General features: G+C 46.1%; 2 protein-coding genes across 4 annotated transcripts; both read left to right on the forward strand.

Annotated features, from left to right (window-relative positions):
• The first annotated feature begins 3,063 nt into the window (after positions 1-3,063).
• LOC148685414 (uncharacterized) lies at positions 3,064-6,384 on the forward strand. The gene has a single exon (XM_088672567.1). It carries the CDS (start codon positions 3,103-3,105, stop codon positions 4,441-4,443), a length of 1,341 nt encoding a protein of 446 aa, XP_088528693.1. The 5' UTR covers positions 3,064-3,102; the 3' UTR covers positions 4,444-6,384.
• A 5,333-nt stretch (positions 6,385-11,717) lies between these two features.
• Positions 11,718-17,020, forward strand: LOC118087445 (lens fiber membrane intrinsic protein-like). Of its 3 annotated transcripts, XM_088672570.1 has the most exons (5): positions 11,718-12,609; positions 12,671-12,672; positions 14,157-14,331; positions 15,391-15,525; positions 16,676-17,020. In XM_088672570.1, the coding sequence occupies exons 1-5, from the start codon at positions 12,435-12,437 to the stop codon at positions 16,735-16,737; spliced, it is 549 nt and encodes a 182-aa protein (XP_088528696.1). In that variant the 5' UTR covers positions 11,718-12,434; the 3' UTR covers positions 16,738-17,020. The 3 variants fall into 3 exon arrangements, with proteins under 3 accessions (XP_088528696.1, XP_088528695.1, XP_034975979.3); XM_088672569.1 differs by lacking the exon at positions 12,671-12,672 and having other exon boundaries at positions 14,167-14,331; XM_035120088.3 differs by lacking the exon at positions 12,671-12,672 and having other exon boundaries at positions 14,182-14,331.
• The last annotated feature ends 2,689 nt before the right edge of the window (positions 17,021-19,709 follow it).

A 19,709-nucleotide genomic window follows, 5' to 3' on the forward strand; every position in this document is an offset into this window, starting at 1 on the left:
GATTTGGCAAAAAGGGGGGGGGGAGGGGGGGAAGAGCATTAGAGTAAGCATGGTAATTCCTTCCCCTCTCGTCATTCCCATCTCTGCCTTGATGGATCGCTGCTGTGCTGAAGGCATGAAGCAAACCCTCTCTACCCCATCACAATGAATTAAAAGGATGACCACCTTCCCCCAACTCTCCCAGGATGGGATCCTATGCCCTTTGTGGCAGAACTTTGGCCAGTGAAACTCCCCATGCCCATCCCTGACTTTATGCAGGAGGAAAGGTCAGGGGTGGTGGTAGAAGCTCTACCTGATGAACCTCAGCCTGCCATGCTGCTTTAAAATGCACAGGAGCCATGTTTGTTAGGAGGAATGTGGAAGCAGGGGCTAGAAGCTGGTCAACTGGAGGGGGGAGTATCCCTAAAAGATCCTGATATTTTCCTCCTATCTACCCTCGTGTCCTTTATAACATTAATAGCAGTGCTGCAAGGGACACGGGTGGCGCTGTGGTCTAAACCACAGAGCCTAGGGCTTGCTGATCAGAAGGTCAGTTCGAGTCCCCGCAACGGGGTGAGCTCCCATTTGAAAGCACATCAAAGTGCAAGGACAGTAGATAAACAGGGAAGGTAAACGGCGTTTCCGTGCGCTGCTCTGGTTCACCAGAAGCAGCTTAGTCATGCTGGCCACATGACCTGGAAGCTGTATGCCAGCTCCCTCGGCCAGTAAAGCAAGATAAGCGCCGCAACCCCAGTCGTCCGCGACTGGACCTAATGATCAGGGGTACGTTTACTTTTAGCAGTGTTGCATTGGCGTTAGTACTACTGTACTATACTAGTAGCATAGTAGTAATATTTCTGTAGCAGTATTACTAGTACTTTTTTCTGGGGGAATGCATACCCCTAAACATTTTGTGAATCTTTGTACTTTTGTCTATTTACTGTATTTATTTTTCCCGATTTGAACTATAAAATGGTGATTTTCTTGAGTCAAAATAAGAGTACCACTAAACATTTTTCTTAGAAAAAAAGCACTGAGTATTACTGTTATGTATTGGAATTCTCACCCTGGCAACCAGGGGTATTGCGTATACAGTACAGTACAGTTTCACTCAGGTCCATGTCAGTTAATTTAGGGGGGAAACCCTAGGCTGTTGTTGTTACAATTTTTTTAAAAAAACATTTTTATTAAAGATTTTTTTTGAATTACAAAGGTGTGTGCAGTGTCTCTCATCCGGCTGCCTATATAAGCAGGCAGGCTGAGCTGTTCGGTTCAGTTCCAGCTTACTTATAAAGAACTACTTGGAGAAATATCTGTATCGTGATATGTCCACCCACTACTTAATAATTACGAATGTTAATACATGACTATGGACTACTACTAGTATTATACTAGCAGTACACTGCTAGTATATTATTAATGCAACTACATCCCTATACTAGTAGTAGCACTAGCAGCATTGTTAATACTAATGATAAACATTATTAGCGTGACTAGAGTATCAATGATGATAATAAGTATTCTACCTTCCCGCGTTCTCGCGCTGTGCCTCTTGAAGCCCCGCCCCTTCATCTAAGTTTCTAGGCCCCTCTCCCCCGTAGGCTAATTCCAGCGCTCCAATAGGTCCCCCCCCCTCTATGTATACAAATGAGGTCTCTGGGCGCCACCCTTTAGCGAGAACAACTGCGCATGTCTGGGCGTTTTTGGGGTTTTTTTGCCCGTGTCCTCGTGCTGCAGGAGTCGCTGTTGGGCGCGAGACAGCAAAGTGGATTGCAGGTAAAGCGCGGGAACCGTTTGCAGCCGGGTGCATGGGAGGAAGGCGCCCTAGCTGGGTTTGTGTCCCCAAGCAGGGGCTTTTCGGGGGGTGGAAAACATTCGTTCTAAAAACCTTTTATCGAAATACGCAGAGCTACCCGGTCTCCTTTCCTCTCCAAGCCAGCAAATTTGATGCCTGCACGGCTCTTCCCAGACACTTTGCTCCAGCAGCCCAGCGGCTGCTTGCAAGGCCAGAAAGAAAGACCACGGTGCAAGGCTTTAGATGCCTTTTGCACGTAGGCATTTTGGGAATAGCCACAGGCGTGGGAATGCACTGTAAGGAGGGGGGGGAATGCTGAGGTTCAAAGTACGGTAGCTTGCAAAGTTACTGTTCGCTGGGACCCTCTCCTTCCCCAACCCCCTTTTCTGTGTGGGCAGCTTGCAAAGACAAACCCAAGAGGAAAGACGCTCAGTGCATGCCTAAAGGCGTTTTCTTTACTATTTATTGCATGGGTTGGTTTCTGTGCCATTAGTTCCAGCGGGATAAAAATGATTTGTGCACGCGCGCACACGTATGTCTCATGCATGTGTGTCTCCCTTGCTACATGCACCACTTGGAGACAACTGTGATTAAGCAGCATACAAATCGTTGTAATAAATAATAGTTTCTTTAAAATAACTTGGTGATATCTGAACGTATTCCAAACAAAAATCCAAAACTTTTCCATCTTCGCCAGCTCAATCTTTTGCCTCCTTCAACACAGATATTGTAGAGTAGGAGAGCCTGGTGGTCTGCTTACTTTTGTTTTCTGCATGCAGGGGAATTAAACATGATTTCCCAGCAACCCGAGTTTCATATTGGGGTGAGTTGTCTTTGCAGGTAGAGCGATGTTTACACTGAACTCCTTGACATGTTTACTCAGGAGTAAGTCCCATTGAGCTCAGTGGGACTTACTCTTAAGTTGTTTTTGCAGGATGGGTGTCTAACCTCTTTAGGGACTGAGATGTTATCCTATTTCTGGTCAGTGTGATGACCAGCAGGACGAAGATTTGTTTCCCCATTAAGATGACAGGTTCCCGTCCAGTACTACTTTACCCTTTTTTCATTATCCTCCCGCCACCAAAACTACTCTCCCACCATCTTCAGCATGAGGTGAGCCGAAGAATTTGCTTAATGGGCCTGAATCAGACCCCAAACTGGGGGTTAGCAACTGGGGGTCTCATGGTCTCTGCCCTTCAGAGATTATAGAGGGCAGAGAATTGGGATTCCTGCTATTATAATTATTTTCTCTAAACTTGGCTTCTTGTTTCATCCTTTGCAGTTTCTACATAGCTGCTACCAGTGCTGGGATCACACAGGCAGACCTCATGGCTGACGACAGAGTGAATAGCCACTCCCCAGAGAGGAGGCCAGTCCTGGTGGCATCTAGTTCATCCTCCAATGAGCCCACCTCTTCCTGGCTCTCCAGCAGCCTCCAGCATTTCTCCCTGGGCCGCACATCCTCACCAAACAACCCCCTTTCCCTCACGGTGCCCGTGCGCTTGGACGTCCTCTGTGTCCTCATTAATGCTGCCAGGGGGGCACAGTGTGTCCTTCCTCCAGCACCCATTAACAACTGCGCTCAGGCCTCTTTCTCCACATGTCACGAGCCACCTGCTCAGTGCGCCGTGAGCTGCTGCCAACGGTCGGCTTGCTGTTTTGTGTCGGGCTGCACCAGCATGCAGCAACAGCCTAGTGGAGCCCAGCAGTGTGGAGCGGCTCCTGGAGGATACGGCGGCCACATGGGGCCAAGCGGTGGAGTCCTAGAGCAGCAAAACGATGGGCGCCATTGGAACAGCGCTGCCCAGAGAAATGGTGGGAGCGGCAGGGCTGACTACAGCCAGCCACACACAGAAGGGGGTTGGAAGAGAGCCCAGCCCCACACAGACTGGAGGGGGAACCAAAGAGGAGGAGGAGGAGAGCATGGGAATCGAGGTCGTTGGCAGGACAAGCGGCAGGATTTTGACAGGGCTTGGGGCAACCGGAGGCAAGGCGCTGCCGAATCAAGCTCTTGGAAGTCAGGGCCACAAGGGTGGAGGAGAGAAGGGTCTTCTTTTGGGTCCAGCGCTAGCAGCATGAAAAGGAACCAGGAAGGGGGACGTTGGCAGGATGCTCAGGATGCCCCAGAAGCGAAAAGATGCGTGTTTGGCGCCCCTGAGAGTGAGCGGCAGAATACCCAAGGCGCTGGGAATTCTGCTGGTTTCGTAGGCAAGGCTGTAGATGCTGGACCGGCCAAATCCACAGCTCTGGAGGACGGGGAAGACTGGGAGGCCGAATATGAGAGTGAGCCAGCAGTCGCCGCTGCTACAGAGGGTGCTCCGGATGCTTCCCACCAGGATGAGAAGTCCGACTCTTGCAAAGTAAGCGATGATGCGGTAGGTGAATGTGTTACACCTCCCCATCCCCCCAAACCGGAGCTCTCGACTTCTCCCCTTCCAGGGTCCGATGTGAAGGACCAGGGAGCATCAGATGCCAGGGGGAAGGAATGTGCTGTGGATTGGAGCAGCAAGGAAGACAAGTTTGTCAGCTACTTGAAGAACCTTTATTCTGATGTGCCAGAGAAGTCCAGCTCTGAAGGCGACGCAGATCTCGCTGTGGGCACAGCTGTTGATCCACTGACACTGGATGAGGAAGAGCAATCCGCAGAGAACATAGCTGGCTCTCCTTGAGGGAGCTGAGCAAAGCGCACAGTGCTCTGGGGAAAGGGGGCAGAGGAAGAGATTGAGTGCCAGAAATACTGATTGACAGCATGGCAGCCACCCGTGGCCTTAATTCAGCTGGTATTGCAAACTGGAAATTCCACAACCGTCATGGGTGTTGTACTGAAACTTCTACTCAAAAGTAGACACTGGAATTAATGGGTCTAAGGTGGCCATGTCTGTTAATTTCGATGAGTCCCCTGTTGGGTATGACTTGGGTTGGATGCATAGGAGTGCTGAGATGGGCACGTGTGATCTGTTCCCAAGATCCATTATTGCCCGCTTTAAGTTCAAGGGCAGCTGCCTGAAGTGGCAAAACCTCCTGGCAAGAACCCTGGGAAATCAGACTTTAGTATTTGCAGGGAGCCTATTGGAGTCAGCCCCACTCCACACAGCCACCCCCTGAAACTCCCAGAGGTGGGCAGACCCTAGTGAGCTTGTTCTCCTGCCCCATTTGTGGAATTCACAGGGCAAATGTGTCCAGCCATTCTAAACATTAACAGCTTGGGGAGATCTGTACCATTGCATCTGAAGTACACCCAGTGCACATTTAAAGCATATGGCTCCCCCATCCAAAGAATCCTGGGAATAGCAGTTTTCCCGTCAGAGCCATCCCGTCCACACCATCTTTAAACAACAGTTCCCATGATTCTTTGGGGGAAAACTCCTGCCTAAAAGTGTTGGCCAAGCTTGGGTCTCCAGCTGCTTTTGAACTGTAACTCCCATCATCTCTTGCTTGTAGGACCCGGGGGTCAGGGATAATGGGAGTTGTAGTCCAAAAACAGCTGGAGACCCAAGTTTGGGAAACACTGACCTAAAACTTGAGATGGGTGTGCATCAAATATATATGATGAGGATCTGCCCATTGTGTGGGTGTGACTTGCAGCAGAGGTACCATTTTGCATTGCAATTCCCATTGCAGTTGTAACGTGAACTCCAACTCTGACATTGTGGTCAGATTCTGCCTCAGCGGTCCAGGGCAAAATTTTGCCACAACTTTACATTTTTTACTGGGTTGCAGTTGTTCAGTTCATCTTAACTATAAAGCATTAAGGTTTTGGTTCTGTTTGCATTTAAAATAAGAAAAAAAAAGAAAGAAAAGGGAACTTGGCTTATTTAATAACTGTTATATTGAAGGTAATCTGCTGTTTTGCAGACAATCAGCATTGCAAAGTTTTGTTTTAGAAATCCAGAATGGGAAAAATCAGAGGGCGAGTCTGTGTACAGGTAACTCATGATTCGGAGACGGGCATTCCAGACTCCAGATAGGGCACGAATAGCTTCCCTGTGAAATAACTAAAACCCTTCCTGTCGGAAAACAAGTCCTGCATATTAAATAGAAGAGCCTAACCCATTCTTTCTAACATGCCGGTTTTTAACAGGTAGGGAGGTTTTATTTAATGCAGAAGTAGCATTCAAACATGCAGTTCCTCACCTGCCTTCTCAGCATCACCCCAATTTCTCTGCACAAGTGTATCTGCTCTAAGATGGTGAAGGTAACTTAGTACCATGGCTAGGTGCATTAAACCAGCAGTCTTAAAAACTTAAAGTTTATGTTGGGGCTTTCTAGGAAGGTTTTGTTTTGTTTTGAAAAGTCTGTATATATCTTGTATAGTGAACCTGGGTTACTTTGGAAAGCCTGAGATAAATGTCTCTGGTGAGTTTGTGATTTAGATCACATCATTGCTTCCAAATGGTTCAATTTCTGTGGGTTCAGCCTTCTCACCCTTTCAAGCTGCATAGATCACTATGTACATTTGTTTCAGTTGCATGAGGCTTTTCCCGAATTTGTTGCAATAAAGAGAAAGTTAACAGCACTTTAGAGCAGCTTGTCTGGTTTTCCCCCCCAAAAGCAGGTGTTCTTATCACTCGCCTTCCTCCGTAAGTGAGCTTGGCAAGGGATAGCACTTTTAAAAATTGGAATGGAAACTCATGAGTGAGAACACCAGGGCTATATTTGGATACAGACTGCCTTAGGAGTTGAGCCCATTGAATTTTTGGATTTGTTTCTGAGTAGTTACTTGTTCAAACCAGTTGCTTAACACGAGTTCTGAGGCATCTGGGAAGATTATCAGGGATTCCTCACTTGAGAAGATCAGGAGTGGAAACCAAGTTTTGTTTTTGTTTTTAAAAAAAGAGAACACCAGAGTTTAGATGGAGTCAGCCATGCTTTTTTATTCTGTACAATTCTCTCCAGGAGCAACATTATGTTGATTTATGTTTATTCATAACAAAATAAAAAAAAATCCTTCCAGTAGCACCTTAGAGACCAACTAAGTTTGTCATTGGTATGAGCTTTTGTGTGCATGCACACTTCTTCAAATACACACTTCAGATGCACACTTCTTCAGAAGTGTGCATGCACATGAAAACTCATACCAATGACAAATATAGTTGGTCTCTAAGGTGCTACCGGAAGGAATTTTTTTATTTTGTTTTGACTACGGCAGACCAACACGGCTACCTACCTGTAACTATGTTTATTCATGGCACACTCTTGACTTAGGGTGTGGGTGGCTAGACAACACTTTCAAAAGGTTTTTGTTTTTCTTTAAAAAAATAAGATTTCACTAAAGCTTTTTCATAATGCAATAAAAGAAACTGATCTTAAAAAGAAAACGGGGGGGGGGGAGTGAAAACACCAAAGGAAAACCACAAAAAAGAGATGAAAATGAAAAGGACTTCGGATTTTCTACCAAACAGTTACCGGTATATAAAATAAATTATTCAAAACATTCACTCTAGAATGAGCTGCTTTATGTTAGGCAAAAATTTTCCCAATCTTCTGACTGAAATAGATGAATTCATTTTCCTTTTTGCACAAAAAGTTATCTGTTTTGGGTACCTTGACCTTTGTTTTAGGCAGACTTGTACATCACTTTAAGTTGGGTGCAACTTTCCACATTTCTCTCACTTAAAACAAAAATGAGACACCAAGTGGATAGTCATGAAAGTATCAGACAGCAGTTGAGAAAAGTTTGTTCTGCATCCCGGTACAGTGCAATTAATCACTAAAACAGTATGTTATAGTAACTTAACAAAACAGGAATTTTAAATACTTGCAGCAAAACATTTTGGCTTCTGCCAGAATGAACGAAGCCCTTCTGAGCATTTCTGTTCTCCAAGCTCTGTGCCTGCTACCTTGGAAAGTGTGTCATTTTCGTCAGAGCAACTATTGAAGGAGAAAATAATACAATTGTGGAGTTGGAAGGTACCCCGAGGGTCATCTAGTCGAACCCTCTGTGACCCAAGAATCTCAACTGTTTTGCTGTAAGAATTTAAAGTTTCTGTGCATATATATACATGCACACACGCCCCTCGTGGAATTCCTTGGAGGGAAACTGGGATATAAATCAGGATTTTTAAGAGTCCCAGTGTTATTTGGACGGAGAGAAAGCCGCCCATGTACAGTAACTGAATATTGCAACTACAAGCACCACTACCTGACATAGGAGTGCCTATTGAGCCTTTGCTTAAATATCTCCACTGAAAGAGAGTCTACCACCTCCCAAGGCAGTTTGTTCCTGTTGGTGTTGGAGTTAAAACGCTGGCAAAAGTTGAACTGAATACTTGGTCTCTGCTGGAGAAACAGGCTTTAGCATGGATAAAAATGCTAAAAGGCTAGGCTTGCTGTTGCATCTCAGCGGGCAAGAGATCCCAAACATACCGCCCTCTCATGAGGAAGACCTGGAGAAGAAGCAAGTAGGAATTGATGCCTGCAGTCCTGGGCGTATCTAATTTGAAGGAAGGTCAGCACAAGTTAAAAGGCAGTCTAGAAAACGGTGGTTCCTCTTGATCTCTGCTTTCCCATGCAGACGCATCAGCCTTTGATGCAAGCTGAGCCGCACCCCGACAGTTCCACAGTCAGGAAGCACTGGTTTCTCAAAATCTGCTTCGCTACAATTTCCACATGCAGATTTTAACTAAAAAAAATCTAATTTCTCCCCCATCCATACTCGGTAAACGGGGTGGGATGGAGAGAATATCGGGTTAAAGGTTAAAAAAAAAAAAGGTAAAAGACCCCAGGGCAGTAAAGTCCACTCAAAGGCGACTGGGGTTTGCAGCGCTCATCTTGCTTTCAGGCCGAGGGAGCCGGCGTTTGTCCACGGACAGCTTTCCGGGTCATGTGGCCAGCATGACTAAATTACTTCTGGTGCAACAGAACACTGTGACGGAAACCAGAGTGCACGGAAACACCGTTTACCTTCCCGCCTTAGCGGTACCTATTTATCTACTTGCTCTGGTGTGCTTTTGAGCTGTAGGTTGGCAGAAGTTGGGACAGAGCAACAGGAGCTCGCCCTGTCATGGGGATTCAAACCGCCAACCTGCTTGGCAAGCCCAAGAAGCTCAGTGGTTTAGACCACAGCGCCACCCACGTCCTGCATTAGCAGCTTAAAACACCGGCCACCCTCCAAGTCACATTTTCATGCTGTTGCACACACACACCAGAGAGTGGGTAGGGGTGTCTTTATCAATGTGCGTTACCTGCTTGACTTTCCTGCCCCTGTGCGCACACAAAATATCAATCGTGTTCAATGGCTGTTTGAAATGTACAAACGCCTCAGGTTACAAAGGCTTCAGGTTACAAACTCCGCTAACCTGGAAGAGTTGAGTTGAGAACTTTGCCCCAGGATGAGAACGGAAATCGTGTGCCGGCGGTGCATTAGCAAAAGCATGCCTCTAAGAACAGTTTCAGGTTAAGAACGGATCTCTGGAACAATTTTTTTTAAAAGACAATTTATTAGATTTTCCAATTAAACACATTTAAACAAAAACAAAACAACAACAAACACAACATCACATAATAAACATAATAAACACAAAAATTTTCCTCTAAACCTCTTATCAATTATTACAATTTTCTTTGCTCTGCCGAGCTTTGACTTCCCTCCCTCCCAATCGTTTTTTTTGTCCATTCCTGTCTCGCAGTTTCTTTATTCCTTCTCCGGAACAAATTAAGTTCATAACTAGAGCTTAAGTGCAAAGTGAACGTGGCTTAAGTTTTCCTTTTGGATTGAAGCTTGCTTTGAGGGAAAAGCCAGAACTTCTCAAGGACAGGATGGCTCTGCATCATAGGCAAAGTCACACGTACACAGGATTCAACAGGCAGCAGCCAGGAGCACACGGGAGCCAGACTGAAAGGTAATGTATACTCTGCCCTGATTTGAGAGGGTTTGTTTGCAGTTGATGTTCCACTGAAATATAACCCACTAGTTCCCCCTTGTGACCCATCGCAGCACTACATCTTGAAAAAATTAAATATTGTTCTCACAGAATGATAGAATTGTGGAGTCCGACCCCCTGCAATGCAAGAATCTCAACTAAAGGATCCATGACAGGCCTCTACTTTGTTTATATTCAGTGTTCATATGCTCCAGCAACCTAACAGAAGCTTAACATGGCCCTCCCATCAGATGACTTTTAGAAGACACTTGAAGGCAGCCCCATGCAGGAAAGTTTTTTACGTCTGAGAGTGTTTTTGTGTGCGCGCTTTACTATTTTTTTGAAAGCTGCCCAGAATGGCTGGGGCAACGTGGTCAGATGGGCAGCATATAAATAATAAAATTATCGTGTTCATCAACTTAAGTTGCTACAGATCAAATTTTAAAATTCAATACACCCAACAAGCAGTCTTAACAAAAAGTGTAAAAAAAATATATAGCAGGAAACACATTAAAGACGATGGTTAATGTGCTAGCCGGAGGAGCGGGGGAATCAGTAAAATAACTAAAATTGATATTTTACATGGAAAATATATTCTATTCGGTGGGCAATCCTGTAGCCCATTTGGCACCTTGAATTCATGAGGGGGAAATGGCGGCCTGCTACCTCACCCCATGATGCAGTTCTAGGGCTCAGCAGCTCTTGTCAATTTCATTTTCTCCTCTTTCCCTATCTTAATTTCAGCTTTTCATTCATCAGGGGACCATTGGTTGTAGCCAGCTAAGTTCTACTTGGAGCAAACCTGTTGAAATTAATGGACCCAAACAAACTTGGTTTATTCATTTCGATAAGTCTTCTCTGAGTGGGAGTAGCATTGTCTTCCGCTCAGAAAAATACCATGGACACTATACAGCCCCGATGTGAAAAGAAACTGCTAGCAGGCTGAAGGAAATAATGCGTGAACACCTCCTCATCTCCCGCTGTGCAGTTCCTAAATGTAAGGGGATCAAATGCAGGCTGGTGGCTTAAACCCCCTTTTATTTCCACTCTGCAAGGCAATCTGCACGGGGTCTCTGACCCTGAGGCCTTCCTGCAGCTCCTGCCCTGGTCCCAGAGCTGGAGAGTCAGCAGGTTTTACTGCATTCAGAGTGCCAGAAAGGAGGTTGCTTGCCTGTGCACATTTCCCTTCTGGAACCAACAGCATCTCTCGTCATCCTCCACTCCCACCCCAGCTCCCCATCATTGGTCATTTTCAGTAAGGCGCTGGAGACGTTTGGGCCGAGTCAGCAACATGTAGCTGTCGGAGGTGCTTCGAAAAAAGGGGCTCGGCTCAGCCAAGACAAGAGAGACGAGCGGCAAGGAAAGAGGTTCCTGGGGTCTGCAGGTAGGCAAGAGGGATGGATGCTGAGACCACCCACAGGATAGGTGTGGCTGGGGCAGAGGTGTGGGGTTGTTGAATATACAGAACACAACCTACCCCAAACGGGGGACTTTGCAACCCCATGGCTGATGGGAGTTGTAGTCTGTTTTCTGCAGCATGGCCAGAGGGCAGGGCGATGAGAGATGCTGGCACAAGCTTGGGACAGGCTGTCTTAAGGGAATCGGATGCAAGCATGGGGAGTGCGGTGTTCAGCCCCTGCTTTTGGTGTCCCCATAGGCATCTGGTTGACCACTGCAGGAGCAGGGTGTTGGACTGGGTGGGCCACTCGCCTGATTCGCCTGATTCTTATGTTCTTATTGAACTGCAACCATCTGGTGCTTCCCCGTTGTGTTGATGCTGTGATGGTCAACCCCTGAGTCATTTGTTGTTGTTTAGTCGTGTCCGACTCTTTGTAACCCCATGGACCAGAGCACGCCATGTGTCAACAGTGTGATGCAGCAGCAAAGAAAGCTAATGCTATTCTAGTATTATAGGCTGTGTCAACAGTGTTGTATCCTGTTCAAGGGAAGTAAGAGCTCCACTCTTATTCTGCCTTGGCCAGACCACACTTGGAATACTGTGTCAAATTCTGGGCACCACAATTTAAGAAGGATGTTGACAAACTGGAACACATCCAGAGGAGGGCAACCAAGATGAGGAGACTGGGAGGAGATTTGACAGCCATCTTCAAATATCTCAAGGGCTGTCACATAGAAGAGGGAACACGCTTGTTTTCTTTTGCTCTGGAAGGTAGGACTGGATCCGATGGTTTCAAGTTACAAGAAAGGAGATTCCGACTAAACATCAAAAAAAAAACTTGCTGACAAACTTGCTGGAGGTTTTAAAGCAGAGGTTGGACGGCCATTGGTCATGGATGCTTTAGCTGAGAGTCTTGCATGGGGGGGCGGGTTGGACTAGATGACCCTTGGGGGTATCACTTCCAACGCTACAATTCCACCTCTTCCACACACACCCCAAAACATCTATTGCATCATTCCTAGCTGCTATCTCTCGCACCTGCACCCTTGCTTATATATTTTCTGCATTTCTATCTCAACTTTCCCAAGGGGTCATGGCTGAGCTGGGATTTGAACCCTGGTCTCCCAGGTCCTAGCCCAGCACTCTAACCCAGGCATCCCCAAACTCGGCCCTCTAAATGTTTTGGAACTACAACTCCCATCATCCCTTGCTAACAGGACCAGTAGTCCGGGATGATGGGAATTGTAGTCCCTAAACAACTAGAGGGCCGAGTTTGGGGTTGCCTCTCTAACTGCTACACCATGCTGGCCTTTCCAACAGCAACCCAGATCTTGCCACCTTCTAATCTCTAAGCCTCCCTTTTATTCCTTCCAGCTGCTGCTCTCAGAATTGGGCGAGGATGTACAGCTTCATGGGTGGGGGCTTGTTCTGTGCCTCTCTGGGAAACATCCTCCTGGTGGTGTCGACGGTGACCGACTACTGGATGCAGTACCGATTGGCAGGCGCCTTTGCTCACCAGGGACTCTGGAGGTACTGCTTCCCTGGCAAGTGCTACATGCAGCTGGAGAGCATTGGTAAGAGACAGCTTGGAGCCTGTGTGTGCGGGTGGAAATGTTACCATCTTAGAAGCATGAGCAGTTCCTCCAAAGCAGAGTGGTTTAGGCAACAATTTTACAATATCCTCAAAAGGAATAAAAGCTTCTGGTCCAGAAGAGGGAGTGAACTTGGGCCGCTCATTCACTTTGGACAGAACACGTTTTAGAAATTTTACAATGAAGTCCCCATATTCATCAGTTCCGGTAACTTCAGCAACATAATGGGAAATTGTGGTTTTTCCTAAAATCTTCACGATAACAAAGTTTCCCTCTTTCACATCAGTCTTGTTGAATTCTATATTTTCCTCTTCCTCTAGTTCATCTTTAGAATTCAAAATCAGTCGAGTCACTTTCAAACAGCTGGTTCGCATTCAACTTTTCTTTCATAATTTTTGACACAGCCTTTCCATATTTTTCATGGGGTACATTGATCCATGCTCAATGTACCCCATTTCCAATTGGATCAATGTGCCCCACATCACCATTTAAGACATAAATCTATTTTAAGCAAAACAGGCTGGCAGCCATGACAAATATTTTAGAACATACTAAAGCTATATTAACTATGATCACATAAATGAAAAGATATTTCATCTACCTTTACAACTTTTAGAGCTACATGGTTGACAATACATATAATTTTTTTTACTAAATCTTACCTAATTTAACAAATCTGGATTTTTGTTTGAACTTCTTTGAAAACCCAAACCCAAACCCAATGACAGTATGTAGTATCACTGTTGTTGTTGTAGTATTGCCAGAAACTTTGTATAAAAGCTATAGTACGGTTTTAAAATGGAAAGGATCAACGTGGCCCACTTTCCCCTACTTTCAGGCCCTTTTTGTTGCTCTATATTTTCTCCCAGTGCTTTGAGGCCTAGTGAAGAGGAACAGAACCAATGCATACCACACACACATGCAAAAACTGAAACCTTTTTCTTTTCTGGTGACAACAGCACCTCCTGAAATGCTTGTCCTCACAGAAATTAGAATAATCTGATACCATACATATTTTAAAAAAATGATTTGTAAAATATTTGAACCCATCTTAAAATATTTTATTCATCATGTTAAAACAAAACATTCCATGATCTATTCCCCCCCCCAATTTTTCAGAAAAAAACAAAAAAAGGCTTCAGGAAAAAAACAGGGGGGGGGGAGACGGACGGACGGACGGACGGACGTTTTCCCCGAATTTTTCCGGTTTTTTTCTGGCCCTTCACATCTCTAATTTAGATGCCCGGCAACAAAAGCATTCCTCTTCTCCCAGGCCTTTGGCTAATTGAGCAATCTATGGGCTTTTAAACTCTCTCTGTGTGTGTTGGGTTTCTGTTTGTTTATTACTATGTAATGTATTTGTGTGTTTTTATATTATAAACCGCCCTGTGATCCTCAAATGAAAGGATGGTATAGAAATTAAATAATTATTTATAATATTATTGTGGGCCATTCCTATTCTGCTCACCCTAACTCAGCAAGCATTTAGCTAGGAATAGTATTCAATAGCTCTGGCACCTTTATGTGAGCTTCTTTCAGTCTTATTCCCTGCAGCCTACTGGAATGCCACCCGGGCCTTCATGATCCTCTCTGCCCTCTCTTGTTTTGCTGGCATCATCACCGGCATCTTTTCCTTCGCCCAGTTCTCCACTTTCCAGCGCTTCAACAGATCCTTTGCGGCTGGCGTCCTGTTCTTCGTTTCCAGTAAGTACCTCTTCTCTCGCACAGGTCGACCGGTTTCTCAAAGCTGCACAACTCGAAGCAGGGCAGATGCCTAGATTTCAGATGGAAAAACACAGGAGGACTCAGATGGGGGCCCATGTGCCACACCTGGGCCCCCAAGGTGGGGTGGGGGTGGGGGTGGAGAAGGAGGCAAGGGGGGAATTTCAAACAAAGATACACACACATACACACACTGCTTCCCCCCCTAAAAAAATGTTTAGGGGTACCTTCATTTTCCAACTCATATTGAAATACTGCCCCTCAATGAGCCCATACTTAGATTCACAGAATGTTTAGGGGTAAGTGTACCCCTGCATACTCCCAGAATAAAGCACTGTGTGTCTGTGTGTATGAACGAATGAAAGTATTTCAATTAAACATTAAGTGAAAAAATTAAAAAGGAAAACAAAAGGAAACAAAATGCAAAAGACAGGAAACAAAAATGCAAAAGGAAACAAAATGCATAAAAATACAAAAGGAAAAGATTTAAAGCCAGCCAGCATAATTCCATACATGCTTGCCTAAAACAAAGGTATATAAGTGAAATATATATTCTAAATATATATACATTTCTTTATAAGAGTGGCTGGGGGAACCCAGCCAGATGGGTGGGGTATAAATAAATTATTATTATTATTATTATTATTATTATTATTACTACTACTACTACTACAACCTACTATGTTTTAAAAATACTGTAAATGCATTGCAATTGGTCAATGTAAATGGATTCTTTGTGCCCTACAAACTACAGCTGAAAGACTCCACCTAAACATTAGGAAGAACTTCCTGACAGTAAGAGCTGTTCGACAGTGGAATTTGCTGCCAAGGAGTGTGGTGGAGTCTCCTTCTTTGGAGGTCTTTAAGCAGAGGCTTGACAGCCATATGTCAGGAATGCTTTGATGGTGTTTCCTGCTTGGCAGGGACCTAGATGGACCTTTGGCATGATCCAACAGGGCTCTTTTCACATTCTTGTTGTTGGTTCATCTGTTCATCACGTTAACTCTTCTTCCCTCCTCCTCTCTCCTTCCCATGTCACAGCGCTCTTTGTCCTTCTGGCGATGGGGATCTACACCGGGGTCACGGTCAACTTCCTTGGCAAGCGATTTGGCGAGTGGCGTTTCTCCTGGTCTTACATCTTGGGTTGGGTTGCCCTCCTGATGACTTTCTTTGCAGGTGATGATTTTGGGGGGGGGAGGGGGGAGAAAAATGGGTGAGTACGGAAGGACTGGCCCATTCGAAGGATCACAGGGTGGTTGACAATATTAACACAGAAGAACATTACATAGTCACAAACGAAAACAATAACCCCCAACACACACACACACACACACACACACACACACACACACACACACACACACATTTTAAAGGGCCATAGGTTATTTAATTAGCCAAAGGCCTGGTTAAGGAGAAACATTTTTGCCTGGCTCCTAATGATATGTAATGAAGGTGCCAGGTGAACCACCTTGGGGAGAGTGTTCCACAATCGGGGAGCCACTGCAGAAAAGGCCCCGTTCTTGTGTTGCTACTGTCACTGGTGGAGGAACGGGTGTGTGGAGAGTGGCTCGCCCTCTGCACCACTATTCTGGTAGGCTGCCATCCCAGCATACACACCCTACGTGCCTGGTGCCACACCCCCACAGACAGCATGCCACACCCTTGCAGGCGGTGTACCACACCCCCGGGATGTGCTCCACGCCCCCCAGGTAGCGGAGCATGCAGCTTCGCCGCTGGCTCCCCAGCCCCTCTGGACCTTTTGTGGAGGAGGCACACAAAGAAGGGCCTCAGAAGATGATCACAGGGTCCGGGTTGGTTCCCAGAACTCCCTGGCTTGTGAGGGTGGAACTCTCACTTTTTAAATCCAGTGGAACCCATTAGCATTGCTCTGTTTCTATATTTTGATTACTTGATTTGCTTTATGTTTGACTTTTGGGAGAGCTTGCAGGAGACAGACAGGATATATAAATTTAATGGACAAATAAATAAAGTTCAGTTCACTTTGCCATGCTCGTTTCGCATTGACTTTTGCTAGGATTCTGCTATGTTGCATCCCTTTGGAAATGCATTACAGTATCACAGAATTGTAGAGTTGGAAGGGACCTTGAGGATTATCAACCCCCTGCAATACAGGAATATGCAGCTTCCCCATATGGGGATCAAACCTGCAACCTTGGCGTAATCAGGACCATGCTCTAACCAACTGCTATTATATTATATTATATTATATTATATTATAATATAATATAATATAATATAATATTATATTAATTATATTATATTATATTAACAATGCACCTTCTTTTCTCTCTCCTCCAATGTGCAGGTATATTTTACATGTGTGCCTACAAGATGCACAAATGCCAGCGACTGCCTGTGACCCGCTAGGATTTCGGCACCCACCATGGCTCTGCCATGTTTAAAGAACTGACGTGTGAGAGGTGGGGAATGGTCTTGTGTGAAAAAAAGAAAGAAATGGTTCCTTAAGAAATGCTCATCATTTGAGGCAAAGAAGCTCAGCTGGAATCTCATGGTTCAGATTTCAGCCCAGCCATGCAGTCACTGGGTGACTCAACCTCATTCCCTGCAATATGGAAATAATGACACTGGCCTACCTTACAGGGTTGTTGTAAGGATTACTGTATGGTGATGCACAAGAAACGTTTGGAGAAGGGGCTTTTCCTGGGATGGAAGCAAAGCAGTCGAATAAGAGCTTCACTACACATTGTGGACCTGCTGAAAGCCTTGATCCATTAAAAACAACAACTGGTAACTCTGGTCCAATCTGTTGTCATTATTGTCATCCTAGCTTGGTGATGCCATGTCATATAGCAGAAGTGAGGAAGTGTTGGTCCTGCTACTTTCAGAGCCTCAGGTTTAGGTCATATTGCCAAACCATCGTTTGCACTAACCATGATTTTGATCACAAACCATTATTTCTGTTGCATATGTACAGGGTTGCAATAGCTTGTATGGCTTCCATCACCTGCCTTCCCAGAGAGTCCCTGAATGCTCTCCTAAACAGAAGAACTTGTAAGTGAAGAAATGCTCCCAAACCATGGTTTATTGGTTCATAAAGCGAAACCACAGTTTACCAAAACTATGATTTGCAAACCAACTGCGAAGCATAGTTTTGTATCCTGGTTTGATGGTTATTCATGAACTATGGTGTTGGTTAGCCTACCATGTTAAACTAGGGGTGGTGTCAGGAGTATGGGCAGGAGTCAGGCTCTGGGGCCTGTAGTGCTTTGCAGGACTGGGGCCTGCCTCAGCTTGTGCTGGAGAAGCAAGGCGTGGCCACACAGGTGAAGTCCTCAGCTTGTGCTGGAGAGGCAAGGAGTAGTCACCCAGGTGAGGCCACTTGAGATCTCACTGCACCTGGTGGCAGGAGCTGGGAGGGATAAAAGCCCAGCATTTCCCTTCAGCTCTTTGCCACAGCAACGCTATCCTTGCCTGGTTGCATCTGGCCTCCTGCTCCTTGGACCCCTGCCTTGCTGCCGCCTTGCTTCTTGTTCCTGGATCCTTCGCCTTGCTCCTTGGACCCTTGCTTCGCCTTGCTCTTGCCCTGTGGACTTTCGCCTTGCTTCTTGTTCCTGGATCCTTCGCCTTGCTCCTTGCTCCTTGGACCCTTGCTTCGCCTTCGCCTTGCTTCGTGCCCCGTGGACCTTCGCCGCTGCCTTGTTCCTCGACCCTGCTTCTTCACCACCATCTTGCCTCTGGTCTTGACGCCCGTCGACCGGACCGTGACAGGTGGCTAACCTGGAGCTCTGCAGATGCCGTTGGACTCCAGTTTCCATCAACCTCAGTCAGCATGGCCAACCATCATGGATGATACGAGTTGTGGCCCTCAGAATGCTAGTAGACTCCAAGTCAGCACCCCAGCATTAAACCATAGCTTTGGTTTTGCCCAACTCTGCTGGTATTCTGCAACTGACCAGCTACCTTGGATGAGAAAGTAGGGAGAATGAGGTCTTCTCCCCTGCTGCTATTGCCCGTCCAATACATTTTGGCACCTGAAGCACACCACAGAATGACATCTACCTTCCTGGCCCGGGAAGGAGCAGTGAGTGAAGCTATACATCAGGAACAAGTGGGGAATAAAGATCTACATTGGGATCTGGTGCCCCTGTGAATCGTGCCGCCCGAGGCAGTCGCCTGACCTTGTCTAATGGGTGGTCCGGCCCTGCCCGCTATTAACTCATGCACTGCCACATATCAGGGCTTAAAGAGAAGGGCTTCCAGATGAGGAAGTATTGAGCCCTGGCATCTCTTCAGCACTTCAAGGCATTGTGTACTATGTTTGATCACATGAGGCTTCAGAACCATGTCTCTACACAGAAGGAAGACTTCCTTTCTACAGTGTCTGTATTAAAAGGCCGCCGTCCATCACACTTTCTCTGCTCGAAAATACTTGCGTGAAGGTACCTCGTCAAACGCTTTCAACTGTTTAGCAGAGTTTTCTGGAAAGCAGGGGGTCAGCAACTGAAGTTACCGGTACTCTTAAAGATGAAACACTCACCAACTCCATGAAATATCGGTCAAGAGTTTATTACTTGACCGGTCACAAAAACGTTACGGTAGCAACTACAATCATTAAAGCAACAGCTATAACAGCACACTTTAAGTTACAGTCTCTCTCTCTCTCTCTCTCTCTCTCTCTCTCTCTCTCTCTCTCTCTCTGGCGTAGTCACGGACACAGTCCATCGGCAGCCCTGACACAGCAGATTTGCAGGCACCATTCACTGGCCTGCCATCTGCAAAAACAATAGTTCCTTTTTTTATTGACACTTCCAGCCGAAGCTGCGCATGCTCAGAGTGCCACTCCCATATATGAATGAGTGTTCTAGAAACTTCTACCTGTTTTTGAAGAATGATTCCCTAACAGTCTGGCCCTTCCTCCATTCTACCAGTCGGCTACTGCAGGAAGAAGGAGGTCTTCTTACATGTGTCTAGCTTCTTCCTTGCCTCTGGCCTGGCACTTTGGGGGCCTTCTCTAGCTTCTCCTTCTCCTTGGGGTGGGGTGGGGTAGATGGAGGGGTGGCTCAGCTGTGATCTGGGGGGTGGTAAATGTAGGTGCATGAGCTTCTGGGATCCTCATCAACATTCCACGTACCCCCCACCCCCAGTGCATCAGATATGGCCTTTGAGATGGAAGCTCTGGTCTGTACTGAAATTTATGCTGAGGTGCCTCCTACTCATTCAGCTGGGCTCTGCATTCACTTTCCAAGTTATGGCCTGAAATGGGCACATCACGCACCTCATTCATGAATGTATCTTCTTCACAGGAGGTGAGCCGGGGTACTGAGATGCTTCTCCAGATTCTCTACCAGTACTGTGCAGTTGCATAGTTTTTTCCGAGG

Source organism: Zootoca vivipara, chromosome 6 (assembly GCF_965207765.1).
Source record: "Zootoca vivipara chromosome 6, rZooViv2.hap1.1, whole genome shotgun sequence".
Taxonomy (NCBI): Eukaryota; Metazoa; Chordata; class Lepidosauria; order Squamata; family Lacertidae; genus Zootoca; species Zootoca vivipara.

What these genes read in the sequence shown, in the direction of transcription:
- LOC118087445 (XM_088672570.1), top strand. Translation starts at nt 12,435, where the DNA reads ATGTACAGCTTCATGGGTGGGGGCTTGTTCTGTGCCTCTCTGGGAAAC. An exon ending in CGTCCTGTTCTTCGTTTCCA is followed by an intron (nt 14,332 to 15,390) that starts GTAAGTACCTCT and finishes CCCATGTCACAG; the next exon opens with CGCTCTTTGTCCTTCTGGCG. An exon ending in CCTGATGACTTTCTTTGCAG is followed by an intron (nt 15,526 to 16,675) that starts GTGATGATTTTG and finishes TCCAATGTGCAG; the next exon opens with GTATATTTTACATGTGTGCC.
- LOC148685414 (XM_088672567.1), top strand. Translation starts at nt 3,103, where the DNA reads ATGGCTGACGACAGAGTGAATAGCCACTCCCCAGAGAGGAGGCCAGTC.